General features: G+C 70.4%; 1 protein-coding gene across 1 annotated transcript in view; it reads left to right on the plus strand.

The window, feature by feature from the left end:
* The first annotated feature begins 698 nt into the window (after window positions 1-698).
* Window positions 699-17,857, plus strand: part of RYR1 (ryanodine receptor 1) — a 92,638-nt gene continuing 75,479 nt past the window's right edge. The window contains exons 1-17 of the mRNA XM_064503004.1: window positions 699-743; window positions 3,698-3,817; window positions 4,725-4,829; window positions 5,740-5,814; window positions 5,918-5,996; window positions 6,976-7,088; window positions 7,676-7,769; window positions 7,845-7,938; window positions 8,029-8,103; window positions 8,824-8,980; window positions 10,574-10,738; window positions 11,866-11,987; window positions 12,528-12,714; window positions 13,501-13,636; window positions 14,482-14,577; window positions 14,837-14,955; window positions 17,286-17,419. Of these exons, the coding sequence (XP_064359074.1) occupies window positions 699-743; window positions 3,698-3,817; window positions 4,725-4,829; window positions 5,740-5,814; window positions 5,918-5,996; window positions 6,976-7,088; window positions 7,676-7,769; window positions 7,845-7,938; window positions 8,029-8,103; window positions 8,824-8,980; window positions 10,574-10,738; window positions 11,866-11,987; window positions 12,528-12,714; window positions 13,501-13,636; window positions 14,482-14,577; window positions 14,837-14,955; window positions 17,286-17,419 (1,916 nt within the window). The remainder of the gene's footprint in view (window positions 744-3,697; window positions 3,818-4,724; window positions 4,830-5,739; window positions 5,815-5,917; window positions 5,997-6,975; window positions 7,089-7,675; window positions 7,770-7,844; window positions 7,939-8,028; window positions 8,104-8,823; window positions 8,981-10,573; window positions 10,739-11,865; window positions 11,988-12,527; window positions 12,715-13,500; window positions 13,637-14,481; window positions 14,578-14,836; window positions 14,956-17,285; window positions 17,420-17,857) is intronic.

Below are 17,857 nucleotides of genomic sequence, written 5' to 3' on the forward strand. Positions count from 1 at the left end.
AGTCCCCAACTGGGGTGAACTGGGATGCGCTGGGATTCCCCCTCCCCCGGGAGGGGGTGGGGTCCCTGAGACAGGCTGCGGGGAGCCTTGGGGGGGGCCCAGGCGTCCGGGACGTGCCGCCCCCCAGCTCCTTAAAGGGGGGGGGGCAGAAGTCCGAGATGTGCCCCCCCCCCCCCGGGTCCTTAACGGGGGGGCCCAGGCGTCCGGGCCGTGCCCCCCCCCCCAGCTCCTTAAAGGGGGGGGCAGAAGTCCGAGATGTGCCCCCCCGGCTCCTTAAAGGGGGGCCCAGGCGTCCGGGCCCCTCCCATCCCCTTAGACGGGGGGACCCAGCTGTCCGGGGGGGGGGGTCGGTGCCTCAGTTTCCCTGCCCCCCCCCCCGGTCCCCCCCCCGGTCCCTCCCCGTTACGTGGCGCCGGGGGACGGGCCTGCGGCACCGGGACGCGGCGTCGCACCGCGGCACCCGACACCGGCTCTGGCACCCGCCGGCGACCGCCAGCACCCACCGGTGACCCCCCCGCCCCACCGGTGACCGGGACCCACTGGTGACCCCCCACCAGTGACCGGTGCCCACTGGTGACCGGGACCCACCGGTGACCGGGACCCACTGGTGACCCCCCCCACCAGTGACCAGCACCCACTGGTGACCCCCCCCACTGGTGACCAGCACCCACGGTGAAGGGCCCCCGGCACCCGCAGCCATGGCCGAGGCCGACGGGGAGGACGATGTCCAGTTCCTGAGGACTGTGAGTGGGGGGGTACTGGGGATACTGGAGGGCACTGGGACGGGGGAGCTGGGGGGCCTGGGGGAGCTCTGGGAACTGGGACAGGGGAGCTGGGGATACTGGAGGGACTGGGACAGGGGAGCTGGGGGGACTGGGATGGGGGGAGCTGGGGATACTGGGGGCACTGGTGAGGGGGCTCTGGGAGGATACTGGGAGGACGAAGGGCAGGAACTGGGGGACTGGGGCAGAGGGGTTGGGGCGGGGGCTCAGGGACCTGGGAGGACTGGGAGACTGGGACTGGGGATACTGGGAGGGACAGGACTAGGGGGACTGGGGATACTGGGGGGGGGTCAGGCCAGGGGGGACTGGTGGGGAGCGCAGGGAAGAGGGATACTGGGAGCAGGACTTGGACCGGGGGCAGCTGGGGATACTGGGGGATGGGACTGGGGGACACCTGGGGATACTGGGGGGAACTGGTGTGGGGGGAACTGGGAAGACTGGTGTGGGGAGCCAGGGGGAGCTGGGGAGCCCGGCTTGGGAGGGACTGGGGGAACTGGGAGGCACTGGGAGGGCAGCTGGGGGGGGGGTTGGGGGGCCCTGGGGGAGGCTCAGGGACTGGGCACACTGGGGGGGACTGGGATGGGGTGGGGGGGGCTGGTGCACGTGCGTGTGCAAGGCATGCAGGGCGTGCGCGTGCCCCGGCTTGCACACGCGCGTGCCCCGGGGGGGGCGGGGGGGGCAGCTCCACCTGTCCCGCCGCAACTCGAGAGCTGCCTTCGGGCTCCCAAAAAAGCAACGTGCAAAGCCGGGGGGGGGGGGGGGGGGCGCAGCTGTCGGGGGGGATGAAACCAGATTCCCCCCCCCCCGGGGGGGGGGCAGCAGGGTGCCCGGACGCCTGGGCCCCAGGGGGTCCCTGCGCCGCTCCCCTTCGTGCTGGGGGTGTCCCGGCCCCCCCCCCCCACCGGCACAGTGCCACAACAGGCCCCAAAATACCCATTTTTTTTGGGGGGGGGTGGCCCAGTTCTCTGCTTTGTCCCAATTCCTGGCAGTTTGTCCTTAAAACAGTGGCGGGGGGGGCCTAATTGCTTTGAGGGCCGTTAATTGCTGCGGCCCCCCCCGGGAGCAGCCACCTAATTTCCAAACCTGGCTTGGGGGGGGGGGGGGACAAGGACGAGGAGGCGCCCTTGGAGGGGGGGCCCAGGCGTCCGGGCCCCCCAAGCTGTGGGATCATGGTGCCCCCCCCCGACCCCAGTGCTTCCCCACGTCCTGCGCAGCTGGGACCAGTCCCACTGTACTGGGGGGACTAGGAAAGGGGGGGCTTAGAGTGGGGTGTTAGTGTCCCCCCCCCCCCCCGAGGCAGGACTGGGGGCCCAGGCGTCCGGGGGTGAGAAGTGCTGAGCTCAGCAGCTCTGGGCTGGGGGATTTTGTCCCCCCCCCGCCGTGGCCGTGGGGGGGGTTGAGTTGCCCCCAGGGGAAACTGAGGCACAGGGCGAGCCCAGGCGTCCGGGTCCCTCCTCTTGAGACCCCCCTGGGGAGCCCAGAGCGAGGGCCCAGGCGTCCGGGCCTCCCCCTGCCCCCCGCCCAGGCTGGAGCCGGGGTGGGCCCAGGCGTCCGGGCGGGCGGCATCCCCGGCCCGGCAGGAATCCCGGAGCGACGGGCGCAGGTGGGGGCTGTTTGTGGGGCTCCGCTTGCAGCGTCATGTGGCTGCGGTGGGGGGGGGGGGACGCCTGGGCCCCGGACGCCTGGGTCCCTGCCCCCCTCCCCCCCCCCCCGGGGGGCTGGTGACGCTGCAGAGGTCGGAGCAGGGCTGGGCTCTGCCGTGTGGGGAAACTGAGGCACGGGGGGCCAGGGGAGGGCCCAGGCGTCCGGCCTCCCGCCAGCCCACCCTATAGACCCCATGGGGCTGGGACCCAGGGGTCCAGGCTCCCCTCAGCCCACCCTATAGACCCCATAGGGCCAAGGGACATGTAGGGGTCCAGGCTGCCCCCAGCCCACCCTATAGACCCCATGGGGCTGGGACCCAGGCGTCCGACCTCCCCCCAGCCCACCCTATAGACCCCATGGGGCAGGGACCCAGGCGTCCGGGCTCCCCTCAGCCCACCCTATAGAACCCATAGGGCTGGGGGGCACCCAGGGGTCCAGGCTCCCCCCAGCCCACCCTATAGACCCCATGGGGCTGGGACCCAGGTGTCCGGGCTCCCCCCAGCCCACCCTATAGACCCCATAGGGCTGGGGCCACCCAGGGGTCCAGGCTCCCCCCAGCCCACCCTATAGACCCCATGGGGCTGGGACCCAGGTGTCCGGGCTCCCCCCAGCCCACCCTATAGACCCCATGGGGCTGGGGGGCACCTGGGGGTCCAGGCTCCCCTTAGCTGACCCTATAGGGCCAAGGGGCACCCAGGGGTCCAGGCTCCCCCCAGCCCACCCTATAGACCCCATGGGCTGTGGGGGGGGGGCCCAGGCGTCCGGCTGAGCCCCCCCGCCCCCCCAGGACGACGAGGTGGTGCTCCAGTGCACCACCACCCTGCTCAAGGAGCAGCTCCCCCGGGGGGTGGGGGGCAGGCAGGGGTCTGGGGGGGCCCAGGCGTCCGGCTGAGCGTGCCCCCCCCCAGGACGACGAGGTGGTGCTCCAGTGCACCACCACCCTGCTCAAGGAGCAGCTCCCCCGGGGGGTGGGGGGCAGGCAGGGGTCTGGGGGGGCCCAGGCGTCCGGCTGAGCGTGCCCCCCCCCAGGACGACGAGGTGGTGCTCCAGTGCACCACCACCCTGCTCAAGGAGCAGCTCCCCCGGGGGGTGGGGGGCAGGCAGGGGTCTGGGGGGGCCCAGGCGTCCGGCTGAGCGTGCCCCCCCCCAGGACGACGAGGTGGTGCTCCAGTGCACCACCACCCTGCTCAAGGAGCAGCTCCCCCGGGGGGTGGGGGGCAGGCAGGGGTCTGGGGGGGCCCAGGCGTCCGGCTGAGCGTGCCCCCCCCCAGGACGACGAGGTGGTGCTCCAGTGCACCACCACCCTGCTCAAGGAGCAGCTCAAGCTCTGCCTGGCGGCCGAGGGCTTCGGCAACCGCCTCTGCTTCCTGGAGCCCACCTCCAACGCCCAGGTGAGCCCGGGGACGCGGGGACACGGGGACAGCCACTGCCACCCGGCATGGGGACATGGGGACACCCTGCATCACCCGGCATGGGGACACGGGGACGCCCCGCTCCGCCTGGCATGGGGACATGGGGGACACGGGGACATGGGGATGCCCTGCACCGCCCGGCATGGGGACACCTTGCACCACCTGGCATGGGGACAAGGGGGACTTGGGGCACCCCATACTGCCAGGCATGGGGACAAGGGGGACATGGTGACACCCTATACTGCCTGGCATAGGGACATGGGGGACTTGGGAACCCCATACTGCCAGGCATGGGGACATGGGGACACCCTGCACTGCCGGGTATGGGGACAAGGGGGACATGGGGACACCCTATACTGCCAGGCATGGGGACAAGGGGGACTTGGGGTACCCCGTAGTGCCAGGCATGGGGACAAGGGGGACTTGGGGACTCCCCATACCACCTGGCATGGGGACAAGGGGGACTTGGGGACACCCCATGCCAGATGGCATGGGGACATGGGGCACCCCATAGTGCCAGGCATGGGGATAAGGAGGACTTGGGGACACCCCATACCACCTAGCCTGGGGACAAGGGGGACTTGGGGACAAGGGGGACATGGTGACACCCTGCACTGCCAGGCATGGGGGACATGGGACACCCCATAGTGCCAGGCATGGGGACAAGTGGGACTTGGGGACACCCCATACCACCAGGCATGGGGACAAGGGGGACTTGGGGACACCCAGCACCGTGGGGACATGAGGGACAGGGGGAGCACCCCCTCCCCTTGCGTGGGGACCCAGCGACCCGGTCTCGCCTGGCCCGGGGACAGGAGGGCGGGTGGCCCGGGGGGCGGTGGCAGCGTGCCCCGTCCCCCCCCCAGTGCCACCTCTGTCCCCCCAGAACGTGCCCCCCGACCTGGCCGTGTGCTGCTTCGTGCTGGAGCAGTCGCTGTCGGTGCGGGCGCTGCAGGAGATGCTGGCCAACAGCTCCGAGACCGGCGCCGAGGTGAGCGCCGCGGGGCCCAGGCGTCCGGGGGGGGCTGGGTGGGAGGGGGCCCAGGCGTCCGGGGGGCCCAGGCGTCCCGGCCCCCCGTGACCGCCTCTCTTCTCTCTCTCCCCCCGCCTCTCCCACCCCAGGGGGTCGATCTGGACAAGTGGGTAGGTGCCACTGTGGTGCAGTGACCCCTTCCTCCTCCTCACCTTCATCCTCCTCCTCCTCCTCCTCCTCCTGCTGTGGCCCCGCTCCGGGCCGCGGCCTCCTCCCTGCAGCCTCTCCCTGTCTCAGCATGGGCCCAGGCGTCCGGGCGGGCTCCCGTGTGTGCCCTGACCCCCCCCCCACACCCCCCGCCCGGCTCCCCGATCCCACGGCCTCCCCCTGCCTCCGCATGGATCCCGGATGCGAACCCCGGCACCGGCCGGGCGAGGCGGTTGTGCGGTGTGCGAGGCAGTCGTGCGATGCACGAGGACCCGGCACGGGCCGGGCGATGCACAAAGCACTTGTGCAATGCACGAGGACCCAGCACCTGCCATGCAAGGCAGTTGTGCGACGCACAAGGTGCCCAGCACAGGCTGTGCAAAGCACACTTGCAATGCCCGAGGCACCCGGCACGGGCCGTGCAAGGCAGTTGTGTGATGCACGAGGACCTGGCACGGGCCCTGCGATGCACAAAGCGCTTGTGCAATGCACAAGGCCCAACGTGGGCCGTGCAAGGCAGCCGTGTGACACGCAAGGAACCTGGTGTAGAGCTGTGCAAGTTAGTTGTGCAACGCACGAGGTGCCCAGCCTGGGCCGTGCAAGGCAGGCGTGCGATGCACGAGGCAGACGTGCGCTCGCGAGGCGCCTGCCGCCGGCGCGGGACCCCGGTGGGTGCCGGGACCCCGGCAGCGCCTGACGCCGGCCCCTCTCGCGTCCCCAGTCGTCCCAGGGCGGGGGGCACCGGACCCTGCTCTACGGCCACGCCATCCTCCTGCGGCACACGCACAGCGGCATGGTGAGCGGCGACGGGGCGCGGGGGGGCCCCGCGGGGGCCCAGGCGTCCGGGTGGGAGCCCAGGCGTCCGGGCGGCCCCGTGACACCGTGTCCCCCCCCTCCAGTACCTGAGCTGTCTCACCACGTCCCGCTCGGTGACCGACAAACTCGCCTTCGACGTGGGGCTGCAGAAGGACGCGGCGGGTAGGTGGCACCTGGGGGGGGGGTTGGGGGTCCCCAAGTGCCCCATAGGGTGGAGGGTCCCTGCTTGTCCCTCTGTGGGGTCCCTATGGGCCCTATAGGGTGGGGGTCCCTGCTTGTCCCTCTATGGGGTCCCTATGGGCCCTACAGGGTGGGGGTCCCTGCTTGTCCCTCTATGGGGCCCCTATGGGCCCTATAGGGTGGGGGTCCCTGCTTGTGCCTCTATGGGGCCCCTATGGGCCCTATAGGGTGGGGGTCCCTGCTTGTCCCTCTATGGGGTCCCTATGGGCCCTACAGGGTGGGGGTCCCTGCTTGTGCCTCTATGGGGCCCCTATGGGCCCTATAGGGTGGGGGTCCCTGCTTGTCCCTCTATGGGGTCCCTATGGGCCCTACAGGGTGGGGGTCCCTGCTTGTGCCTCTATGGGGCCCCTATGGGCCCTATAGGGTGGGGGTCCCTGCTTGTCCCTCTATGGGGTCCCTATGGGCCCTACAGGGTGGGGGTCCCTGCTTGTCCCTCTATGGGGTCCCTATGGGCCCTACAGGGTGGGGGTCCCTGCTTGTCCCTCTATGGGGTCCCTCTGTGCCCTATAGGGTGGGGGTCCCTGCTTGTCCCTCTATGGGGTCCCTCTGTGCCCTATAGGGTGGGGGTCCCTGCTTGTCCCTCTATGGGGTCCCTATGGGCCCTATAGGGTGGGGGTCCCTGCTTGTGCCTCTATGGGTCCCTATGGGCCCTATAGGGTGGGGGTCCCTGCTTGTCCCTCTATGGGGTCCCTATGGGCCCTACAGGGTGGGGGTCCCTGCTTGTCCCTCTATGGGGTCCCTATGGGCCCTATAGGGTGGGGGTCCCCCTGGTTCTGGGGGGCTCTGGGGGTGCCTGCATCCCCCCGGGGGGGGTCGGGGGGCTCTGGGGGTGCCCGTGTCCCCCCAGGTGGGGGTTCGGGGGTGCCGCGGCCCCCAGCCCCACGCTGACGCCCCCCCCCAGGCGAGGCGTGCTGGTGGACCATGCACCCCGCGTCCAAGCAGCGCTCGGAGGGCGAGAAGGTGCGGGTGGGCGACGACCTCATCCTCGTCAGCGTCTCCTCCGAGCGCTACCTGGTGAGCGGCCGTGGGGCGGCCGTGGGGCAGGTGTGGGGCGGGGTGGGCACCCGCGTGCAAGGGCCGTGCTGCTGCAAGCTGAGCAGTGGTGTGCAAAGACTGTGCTGGTGTGAGAGCGTGCAAGGCAAGCACCCACGTGCAAGGGCTGGGCTGGTGCAAGCTGAGCAGTGGTGTGCAAAGAGACTGTGCTGGTGCGAGGGTGTGCAAGGTGAGTGCCAGCGTGCAAAGGCTGTGCTGGTGCAAGGGTGTGCAAGGCAAGCGCCAGTGTGCCAGGGCCGTGCTGGTGCAAGCTGAGCAGTGGTGTGCAAAGACTGCTTGTGCAAGGCAAGCACCCACGTGCAAGGGCTGTGCTGGTGCAAGCTGAGCAGTGGTGTGCAAAGACCGTGTTGGTGCAAGGCAAGCACCAGCGTGCAAGGACCGTGCTGATCCCGGGGCGTGCAAGGCGGGCGCGGGTGTGCAAGGGCCGTGCCGGCACGAGGGCGTGTGAAGCTGAGAAGCCCGCGTGCACGACCGAGCGTGTGCGTGTGCCGGCGTGCTCCGCCCGGACGCCTGGGCCCGGCGGCTGACGTCCCCCCCCGCCCCCCCAGCACCTCTCGACGGCGAGCGGGGAGCTGCAGGCGGACGCCTCCTTCATGCAGACGCTCTGGAACATGAACCCCATCTGCTCCGGCTCCGAGGAAGGTGGGTGCCCCGGCGGGGGATGGGGGGGGGGGCCCGGACGCCTGGGCCCCCGGCTCACCCCGGCCCCCTCCCCAGGCTACGTCACGGGCGGCCACGTCATGCGCCTCTTCCACGGCCACATGGACGAGTGTCTGACCACGTCGGCGCCGGAGCAGGGCGACGAGCGCAGGTGGGGGGGGGCCGGCTGCTCCCGGACGCCTGGGCCCCGGCTGGCGGGGGCCGCCCGGACCCCCCCGACCCGGCTCTGTCCCCGCAGCAGCGTCGTCAACTACGAGGGCGGTGCCGTCTGCACCCACGCCCGCTCCCTCTGGCGCCTGGAGCCCCTGCGCATCAGGTGGGGGGGGCCGGGGGGGGCCCAGGGGTGCGCTGGGGCACCGGGGGGTCCCGCCCAGCCAGGGTGTCCCCCGCGCCAGTGTCACCATCCCCCCATGATGTTGTCCCTGTGCCGTGTCCCCCCCTCCCCATCTTGGGGTGATGGTGCCCCGTGTCCCCAAGCCGTGTCCCCAAGCTGGTGCCTTGTGTCCCCGTGGGGTGGCCCTATGATGTGTCCCCGTGACACATCCCCATGCATCGTCCTTGGGCCCCCAGGAGATGTCCCCAGGCCACCACGACATGTCCCTATACATTGTCCCCGGGCTCCTGTGACATGTCCCCATGCACCGTCCTTGGGCCCCCATGACGTGTCCCCATGACATGTCCCTATGCCTTGTCCCCAGGCTCCTGTGACATGTCCCCATGCACTGTCCTTGGGCCCCCATGACATGTCCCTATGCCTTGTCCCCAGGCTCCTGTGACATGTCCCCATGCACTGTCCTTGGGTCCCCATGACATGTCCCCACGCATTGTCCCCATGCTCCTGTGACATGTCCCCATGCACTGTCCTTGGGTCCCCATGACATGTCCCCACGCATTGTCCCCATGCGTTGTCCCCAGCCCACCATGACATGTCCCCATGCGTTGTCACCCTGTGTTGTCCCTGGGCCCCATGACATGTCCCCAAGTGTCGCCCCCGTGACGGTGTCCCCGGGCCCCTGTGACTTGTCCCCGTGCGCAGCTGGAGCGGGAGCCACCTCAAGTGGGGACAGCCCTTCCGCGTGCGGCACGTCACCACGGGACGCTACCTGGCGCTCACCGAGGACAAGGGCCTGGCCGTGGTGGAGGCGGCCGCCGCCAACACCCGCGCCTCCGCCTTCTGCTTCCGCGCCTCCAAGGTGCGCGGGGCCGGGGGGGTGGCGGCGGGGGGGCCCATCCCGCTCCCGGCCTCGTGCCGTTCCGGTGCTGATCCCGTCCCTGTGCTGCTTCTGTCCCCGTTGCTGTGCCCAGCCCTATCTTGGTCCCCATCCCTGTCCCCATCCCTGTCCTTCGTCCCCATCCTGGTCCCATCCTCACTGTGGTTCCCGTCTCTGTGCTGGTCCCCATCCCTGTCCCCGTCCCTATCCTGGTCCAGTCCCTATCCTGGTCCCATCCCTGTCCCCATCCTGGTCCCGTCCCCATCCCTGTCCTTTGTCCCCATCCTGGTCCCATCCTCACTGTGGTTCCCATCTCCGTGCTGGTCCCCATCCCTGTCCCTTGTCCCTCTGCTGGTCCCTATTCCCATGCCAGTCCCTATCCTGGTCCCCATCCCTGTCCCTTGTCCCGCTGCTGGTCCCCATTCCCATGCCAATCCCTGTCCTGGGCTCCCTGCCTGTGCCAAACCCCATCCTGGTCCCACCCCATTGGGGTCCCATCCCTGTCCCCAGGCAGGTCCCCATCCCCATACAGGTGCCCATCCTGGTCCCTTCCCCATTGGGGTCCCATCCCTGTCCTCATCCTGGTCCCATCCCCATGCCCATCCTGTCCCCATCCCCATGGTGGTCCCCATCCTGGTCCCGTCCCCATCCCCACTGGGGTCCCATCCCTGTCCCCAGGCAGGTCCCCAGTCCCACATGGGTGCCCATCCTGGTCCCGTCCCCATTGGGGTCCCATCCCTGTCCTCATCCTGGTCCCATTCCCATGTGGGCGCCCCTCCTGGTCCCGTCCCCATGCCCATCCTGTCCCCGTCCCCGTGGGGGTCCCCATCCCCATACAGGTGCCCATCCTGGTCCCGTCCCCACTGGGGTCCCATCCCTGTCCCCATCCTGGTCCCCTTCCCACGTGGGCGCCCATGCTGCTCCCGTCCCCATGCCCATCCTGTCCCCATCCCCGTGGGGGTCCCCATCCCCATACAGGTGCCCATCCTGGTCCCATCCCATTGGGGTCCCATCCCTGTCCCCGTGCAGGTCCCGTCCCCATTGGGGTCCCATCCCTGTCCCCAGGCAGGTCCCCATCCCCATACAGGTGCCCATCCTGGTCCCGTCCCCACTGGGGTCCCATCCCTGTCCCCATCCTGGTCCCCTTCCCACGTGGGCGCCCATGCTGCTCCCGCCCCCATGCCCATCCTGTCCCCGTCCCCGTGGGGTCCCCATCCCCGTGGGGTCCCCATCCCCATACAGGTGCCCATCCTGGTCCCATCCCCATCCCCACTGGGGTCCCATCCCTGTCCCCATCCTGGTCCCCTTCCCACGTGGGCGCCCATGCTGCTCCCGCCCCCATGCCCATCCTGTCCCCGTCCCTGTGGGGGTCCCCGTCCCCGTGCAGGTCCCCATCCCATGTGGGTGCCCATCCTGGTCCCATCCCCATCCCCATTGGGGTCCCATCCCTGTCCCCATCCTGGTCCCCTTCCCACGTGGGCGCCCATGCTGCTCCCGCCCCCATGCCCATCCCGTCCCCGTCCCCGTCCCCGTCCCCGCGGGGGTCCCCCCCCGTCACGGCCCCGCGCCCCGCAGGAGAAGCTGGAGGTGGTGGCCAAGCGGGACGTGGAGGGCATGGGCGCCCCGGAGATCAAGTACGGCGAGTCGCTGTGCTTCGTGCAGCACGTGGCCAGCGGGCTCTGGCTCACCTACGCCGCCGCCGACACCAAGGCCCTGCGCCTCGGGCTGCTCAAGAGGAAGGTGGGGGGCCGGGGGGGGTCTGGGGGGGGCGGGGGTCTCCAGAGGTGGGTCTTTGGGGGGGGGGCTGGGGGTCGTTGGGGGGCACTGGGGTCTCTGAGAGGTGCTGGGACACCTCTGGGGGGGTTGAGGGGGGGCTCTGGGGGGGTCCTGGAGGGTCTCGGGGGGGGTCTTTGGGAGGCGGCGGGAGCTTTGATGGGGTCCCTGGGGGTCTTCAGGGGTGCCGGGGTCGCAGGGGCATCCCTAGGGGCTCCCTGGGAAGCACCGGCAGGTCTCTGGGAGGTCTTTGGGGGCCGGGGGGGTCTCTGGGGGCCCTGGGGGGCTATTGGGTGCATTGAGAGGTGCTGGGGGGTCTCTGGGGGCCCTGGGGGGCTGCTGGGGGCACCGGGAGGTGCTAGGGGGTCTCTGGGGAGCTGCTGGGGGCACTTGGAGGTGCTGGGGGGGTTTCTGGGGGCACTGGGAGGTGCTGGGGGGTCTCTGAGGGGCTGGTGGGGGCACTGGGAGGTGCTGGGGGGCTGCTGGGGTCTCTGGGGGCACTGGGAGGTGCTGGGGGGTCTCTGGGGGTTGCTGGGGGTCTCTGGGGGCACTGGGAGGTGCTGGGGGGTCTCTGGGGGTTGCTGGGGGTCTCTGGGGGCACTGGGAGGTGCTGGGGGGTCTCTGGGGGGGGCTGCTGGGGGTCTCTGGGGCACTGGGAGGTGCTGTGGGGTCTCTGGGGGCTGCTGGGGGTCCCCGGGGGGTCTCTGGGGGTCCTGGGGGCCCGGGAGGTGCTGGGGGGGGGTCTCTGGAGGCTGCTGGGGGTCTCTGGGGCACTGGGAGGTGCTGTGGGGTCTCTGGGGGCTGCTGGGGGTCCCCGGGGGTCTCTGGGGGTCCTGGGGGCCCGGGAGGTGCTGGGGGGGGGTCTCTGGAGGCTGCTGGGGGTCTCTGGGGGCACTGGGAGGTGCTGGGGTCTCTGGGGGCACTGGGAGGTGCTGGGGGTCTCTGGGGGCACTGGGAGGTGCTGGGGTCTCTGGGGGCACTGGGAGGTGCTGGGGGTCTCTGGGGGGTCTCGGGGGGTCTCTGGGGGCGCGGGAGGCTGCCGGGGGTCACCGGGGGGTGCCAGGCCCCGCTGAGCCCCCCCCGCGCCCCCCCAGGCCATCCTGCACCAGGAGGGGCACATGGACGACGCGCTGTCGCTGACCCGCTCGCAGCGCGAGGAGTCGCAGGCGGCGCGAATGATCTACAGCACCACCGGCCTCTACGGCCTCTTCATCAAGTGCGGGGCCGGGGGGGGGACATGGGGGCCGGGGGGGGCGTGCATGGGGGCCAGCGGGGTTGCATGGGGACCGGGGGGTGCATAGGGACTGGGGGGGCCTTGCATGGGGGCTGGGGGGGTGCATGGGGGACTGGGGGGGGCATGCGTGGGAGCCAGGGGGGTGCATGGGGGCCGGGGGGGGTGCATGGGGGCTGGGGCGGTGCATAGGGACTGGGGGGGCCTTGCATGGGGGCTGGGGGGGTGCATAGGGACTGGGGGGGGCATGGGGGCCGGGGGGGTGTATGGGGACCGGGGGGGCATGCATAGGGGCCGTGGGGGTGCATGGGGGCTGCGGGGGGGTGCACGGCACTGGAGGCAGATGGGGCCTGGGTGGATGTGTGGGGCTGGGGAGGGACGAGGGCCTGGGGGACCTGCGGTGCCGGGGGGGTTGCATGGGGACCGGGGGGGGCGTGCACAGGGCTGAGGGGTGGCAGGGACCCAGGGGAGGATGTGTGGGGCCGGGGGGCAGCCGTGGGGCCGACGACACCTCCCTCGCCGCAGGAGCCTGGACAGCCTGGGCGGGAAGGGCAAGGGGGGGCCACCAGCGACGCTGCCCATCGCCGCCGTCATCCTGAGCCTGCAGGACCTCATCGGCTACTTCCAGCACCCGCCGGCCGAGCTGCAGCATGAGGAGCGCCAGAGCAAGCTGCGCTCGCTCAAGAGCCGCCAGAACCTCTTCCAGGAGGAGGTGGGGTGCCGCGGGGGGACCCCGGCGGGGTGGGGGGCGGCCCGGGACTGCCCATGGGGCTGGGGGCGGCGGGGGTGCTTGTGGGGCCGTGCAGGCACCCGTGGGTGCTCGTGGGGCTGCAGGGATGCTCGTGGGGCTGTGCAGGCACCTGTGGGTGCTCGTGGGGCTGTGCAAATGCCTCAGGCTGGTTGTGGGGCAGTGGGGATGCTCGTGGGGCTGTGCAGAACCCATGGGTGCTTGTGGGGCTGCAGGGATGCTTGTGGGGCTGTGCAGGACCCATGGGTGCTTGTGGGGCTGCAGGGATGCTTGTGGGGCCGTGCAGGACCCATGGGTGCTTGTGGGGCTGCAGGGGTGCTCGTGGGGCTGTGCAGGACCCATGGGTGCTTGTGGGGCTGTGCAAATGCCCAGGCAGGTTGTGGGGCTGCAGGGATGCTTGTGGGGCCGTGCAGGCACCCGTGGGTGCTGGTGGGGCTGCAGGGATGCTTGTGGGGCTGTGCAGGACCCATGGGTGCTTGTGGGGCTGTGCAAATGCCCAGGCAGGTTGTGGGGCTGCAGGGATGCTTGTGGGGCCGTGCAGGCACCTGTGGGTGCTCGTGGGGCTGCAGGGATGCTCGTGGGGCTGTGCAGGCACCCGTGGGTACTTGTGGGGCTGCAGGGGTGCTCGCGGGGCTATGCAAGCACCCATGGGTGCTGGTGGGGCCGTGGGGGTGCTGGTGGGGCCGTGCAGGCCCCCGGGGGTGCCGGCGGGGTGGGGGGCCGCCGCCTGAGGCCCCCGCCGCCCCCCAGGGCATGATCGCGCTGGTGCTGAACTGCATCGACCGCCTCAACGTGTACAGCACGGCCGCCCACTTCGCCGAGTTCGCCGGCGAGGAGGCCGCTGCCTCCTGGAAGAAGATCGTCAACCTGCTCTACGAGCTGCTGGGTGCGCGGGGGGGGGGGCCAGGGGGGCTATGGGGCGCCACGGGGGTGACGTGGGGCTTGGGGGCGCAGGGTGATCCTAGGAATGATATAGGGTGCTGTGGGGGGTGGTGAGCGATGTGGGGTGCTGCAGAGGCTGGCTGCGTGGGCGTGGGTCTCGGCCGTGGGTGCCCAAGGCTGTGGGTGCTCCGTGGGGCTGGGTGCATAGGACATGGTGCTCCGTGGGGCTGGGTGCTCCATGGGGCTGGGTGCATAGGACATGGTGCTCCGTGGGGCTGGGTGCTCCGTGGGGCTGGGTGCATGGAGCTATGGGTGCTCCGTGGGGCTGGGTGCTCCGTGGGGCTGGGTGCATAGGACATGGTGCTCTGTGGGGCTGGGTGCTCTGTGGGACTGAGTGCATAGGACATGGTGCTCCATGGGGCTGGGTGCTCCATGGGGCTGGGTGCATAGGACATGGTGCTCCGTGGGGCTGGGTGCTCCATGGGGCTGGGTGCATAGGACATGGTGCTCCGTGGGGCTGGGTGCTCCGTGGGACTGAGTGCATAGGACATGGTGCACCGTGGGGCTGGGTGCTCTGTGGGGCTGGGTGCATAGGACATGGTGCTCCGTGGGGCTGGGTGCTCCGTGGGGCTGGGTGCATAGGACATGGTGCTCCGTGGGGCTGGGTGCTCCGTGGGGCTGCGAGCGCGGTGCGGGGGCTGCAGCCCTGCAGGCGCAAGTCTCCTCCGGCAGCAACGCGGTCCCGTCCCCGTGCGAGGCCACGTGCAAGCCGGGGGGTGTGGGGGGGGTCCAGGCGCTGCCCCACGGCGCCTCGGCCGGGGGTCCTGACCCGCACCCCCCCCCCCCCAGCCTCGCTGATCCGGGGCAACCGCTCCAACTGCGCCCTCTTCTCCAACAACCTCGACTGGCTCGTCAGCAAGCTGGACCGCCTGGAGGCCTCCTCGGGTGAGGGGGGGCTCGCGTGGGGGCCGGGGACCCTCGCGTGGGGGCCGGGGACCCTCGCACGGGGGCCGGGGTCTTGCACGCTTCCCCTTTGCCCCCTTGGCCCCTGCTCCCTCGCACCCCCCGCCGATCCCTCACACACCCCTGCCCCGTTCCTCTTGTGCACTCGCACACACCCTCGTGCGCGTGCCGCCGGCTCTTGCACGCCCGGGGGGGGCCCTGGGGCACACGCGCGTGGCCCCCGCTCACGCCGCCGGCGCAGGCATCCTGGAGGTGCTCTACTGCGTGCTCATCGAGAGCCCCGAGGTGCTCAACATCATCCAGGAGAACCACATCAAGTCCATCATCTCCCTCCTCGACAAGCACGGCCGCAACCACAAGGTGCGGGCGGGGGGCGCCGGGGGGGGCCGGGCAGGGGCAGCGGGTCCTGGGGGTGTGCCCATGGGCGTGCTCCGCTCCCCGTGCGTGTGCATGCGTGTGCGTGCGTGTGCACACGCCTCTGTCCCCGCAGGTGCTGGACGTGCTCTGCTCCCCGTGCGTGTGCATGCGTGTGCATGCGTGTGCACACGCCTCTGTCCCCGCAGGTGCAGGACGTGCTCTGCTCCCCGTGCGTGTGCATGCGTGTGCATGCGTGTGCACACGCCTCTGTCCCCGCAGGTGCTGGACGTGCTCTGCTCCCCGTGCGTGTGCATGCGTGTGCATGCGTGTGCACACGCCTCTGTCCCCACAGGTGCAGGACGTGCTCTGCTCCCTGTGCGTGTGCATGCGTGTGCATGCGTGTGCACACGCCTCTGTCCCCGCAGGTGCAGGACGTGCTCTGCTCCCTGTGCGTGTGCATGCGTGTGCATGCGTGTGCACACGCCTCTGTCCCCGCAGGTGCTGGACGTGCTCTGCTCCCTGTGCGTGTGCATGCGTGTGCATGCGTGTGCACACGCCTCTGTCCCCGCAGGTGCTGGACGTGCTCTGCTCCCCGTGCGTGTGCATGCGTGTGCGTGCGTGTGCACACGCCTCTGTCCCCGCAGGTGCAGGACGTGCTCTGCTCCCTGTGCGTGTGCATGCGTGTGCATGCGTGTGCACACGCCTCTGTCCCCGCAGGTGCAGGACGTGCTCTGCTCCCTTTGCGTGTGCATGCGTGTGCGTGCGTGTGCACACGCCTCTGTCCCCGCAGGTGCTGGACGTGCTCTGCTCCCCGTGCGTGTGCATGCGTGTGCATGCGTGTGCACACGCCTCTGTCCCCGCAGGTGCAGGACGTGCTCTGCTCCCCGTGCGTGTGCATGCGTGTGCGTGCGTGTGCACACGCCTCTGTCCCCGCAGGTGCTGGACGTGCTCTGCTCCCCGTGCGTGTGCATGCGTGTGCATGCGTGTGCACACGCCTCTGTCCCCACAGGTGCAGGACGTGCTCTGCTCCCTGTGCGTGTGCATGCGTGTGCATGCGTGTGCACACGCCTCTGTCCCCGCAGGTGCAGGACGTGCTCTGCTCCCTGTGCGTGTGCATGCGTGTGCATGCGTGTGCACACGCCTCTGTCCCCGCAGGTGCTGGACGTGCTCTGCTCCCTGTGCGTGTGCATGCGTGTGCATGCGTGTGCACACGCCTCTGTCCCCGCAGGTGCTGGACGTGCTCTGCTCCCCGTGCGTGTGCATGCGTGTGCGTGCGTGTGCACACGCCTCTGTCCCCACAGGTGCAGGACGTGCTCTGCTCCCTGTGCGTGTGCATGCGTGTGCATGCGTGTGCACACGCCTCTGTCCCCGCAGGTGCTGGACGTGCTCTGCTCCCTGTGCGTGTGCATGCGTGTGCGTGCGTGTGCACACGCCTCTGTCCCCGCAGGTGCTGGACGTGCTCTGCTCCCTGTGCGTGTGCATGCGTGTGCGTGCGTGTGCACACGCCTCTGTCCCCGCAGGTGCTGGACGTGCTCTGCTCCCTGTGCGTGTGCATGCGTGTGCGTGCGTGTGCACACGCCTCTGTCCCCGCAGGTGCTGGACGTGCTCTGCTCCCTGTGCGTGTGCATGCGTGTGCATGTGTGTGCACGCGCCTCTGTCCCCGCAGGTGCTGGACGTGCTCCGCTCCCCGTGCGTGTGCATGTGTGTGCATGTGTGTGCACACGCCTCTGTCCCCGCAGGTGCTGGACGTGCTCTGCTCCCCGTGTGTGTGCATGTGTGTGCGTGCGTGTGCACACGCCTCTGTCCCCGCAGGTGCTGGATGTGCTCTGCTCCCTGTGCGTGTGCATGCGTGTGCGTGCGTGTGCACACGCCTCTGTCCCCGCAGGTGCTGGACGTGCTCTGCTCCCTGTGCGTGTGCATGCGTGTGCGTGCGTGTGCACACACCTCTGTCCCCGCAGGTGCTGGACGTGCTCTGCTCCCCGTGCGTGTGCATGCATGTGCGTGCGTGTGCACACGCCTCTGTCCCCGCAGGTGCTGGATGTGCTCTGCTCCCTGTGCGTGTGCATGCGTGTTCGTGCGTGTGCACACGCCGCTGTCCCCGCAGGTGCTGGACGTGCTCTGCTCCCCGTGCGTGTGCATGTGTGTGCATGCGTGTGCGTGCGTGTGCACACGCCTCTGTCCCCGCAGGTGCTGGACGTGCTCTGCTCCCTTTGCGTGTGCATGCGTGTGCATGCGTGTGCACACGCCTCTGTCCCCGCAGGTGCTGGACGTGCTCTGCTCCCTGTGCGTGTGCATGCGTGTGCGTGCGTGTGCACACGCCTCTGTCCCCGCAGGTGCTGGACGTGCTCTGCTCCCTGTGCGTGTGCAACGCGGTGGCCGTCCGCTCCAACCAGAACCTCATCACCGAGAACCTGCTGCCCCGGCGGGACCTGCTGCTGCAGACGGGGCTGGTCAACTACGTCACCAGGTGGGGGGGCCTCGGGGTGCTCCTGGGGGCCCTGGGAGGGTCCTGGGGGGCTCTAAGGGGTCCTGGAGTGCTTCTGGGTGCTCCCGGGGTCTCTGAGGGGTCCTGGGGGGGGGTTGTGGAGGCCCTGGGGTGCTCCTGGCTTGCTCCTGGGCTGCCCTAAGAGGTCTAGGGATGCTTTTGGGGGGCTTGGGGGGTCCTGGGGTGCCCCTGGGGTCCCTAGGGTCCTCCTGAGGGATACTGAGGGGTCTGGGATGCTCCTGGGGTCCCTGGGGGGCTCCTGAGGGATACTGGGGGGTCTGGGGTGCTCCTGGGGTCCCTAAGGTGCTCCTGAGGGATACTGGGGGGTCTGGGGTGCTCCTGGGGTCCCTGGGGTGCTCCTGAGGGATACTGGGGGGGTCTGGGGTGCTCCTGGGGTCCCTGGGGTGCTCCTGAGGAATA

This window comes from Dromaius novaehollandiae, chromosome 34, assembly GCF_036370855.1.
Source record: "Dromaius novaehollandiae isolate bDroNov1 chromosome 34, bDroNov1.hap1, whole genome shotgun sequence".
NCBI classification, from domain to species: Eukaryota; Metazoa; Chordata; class Aves; order Casuariiformes; family Dromaiidae; genus Dromaius; species Dromaius novaehollandiae.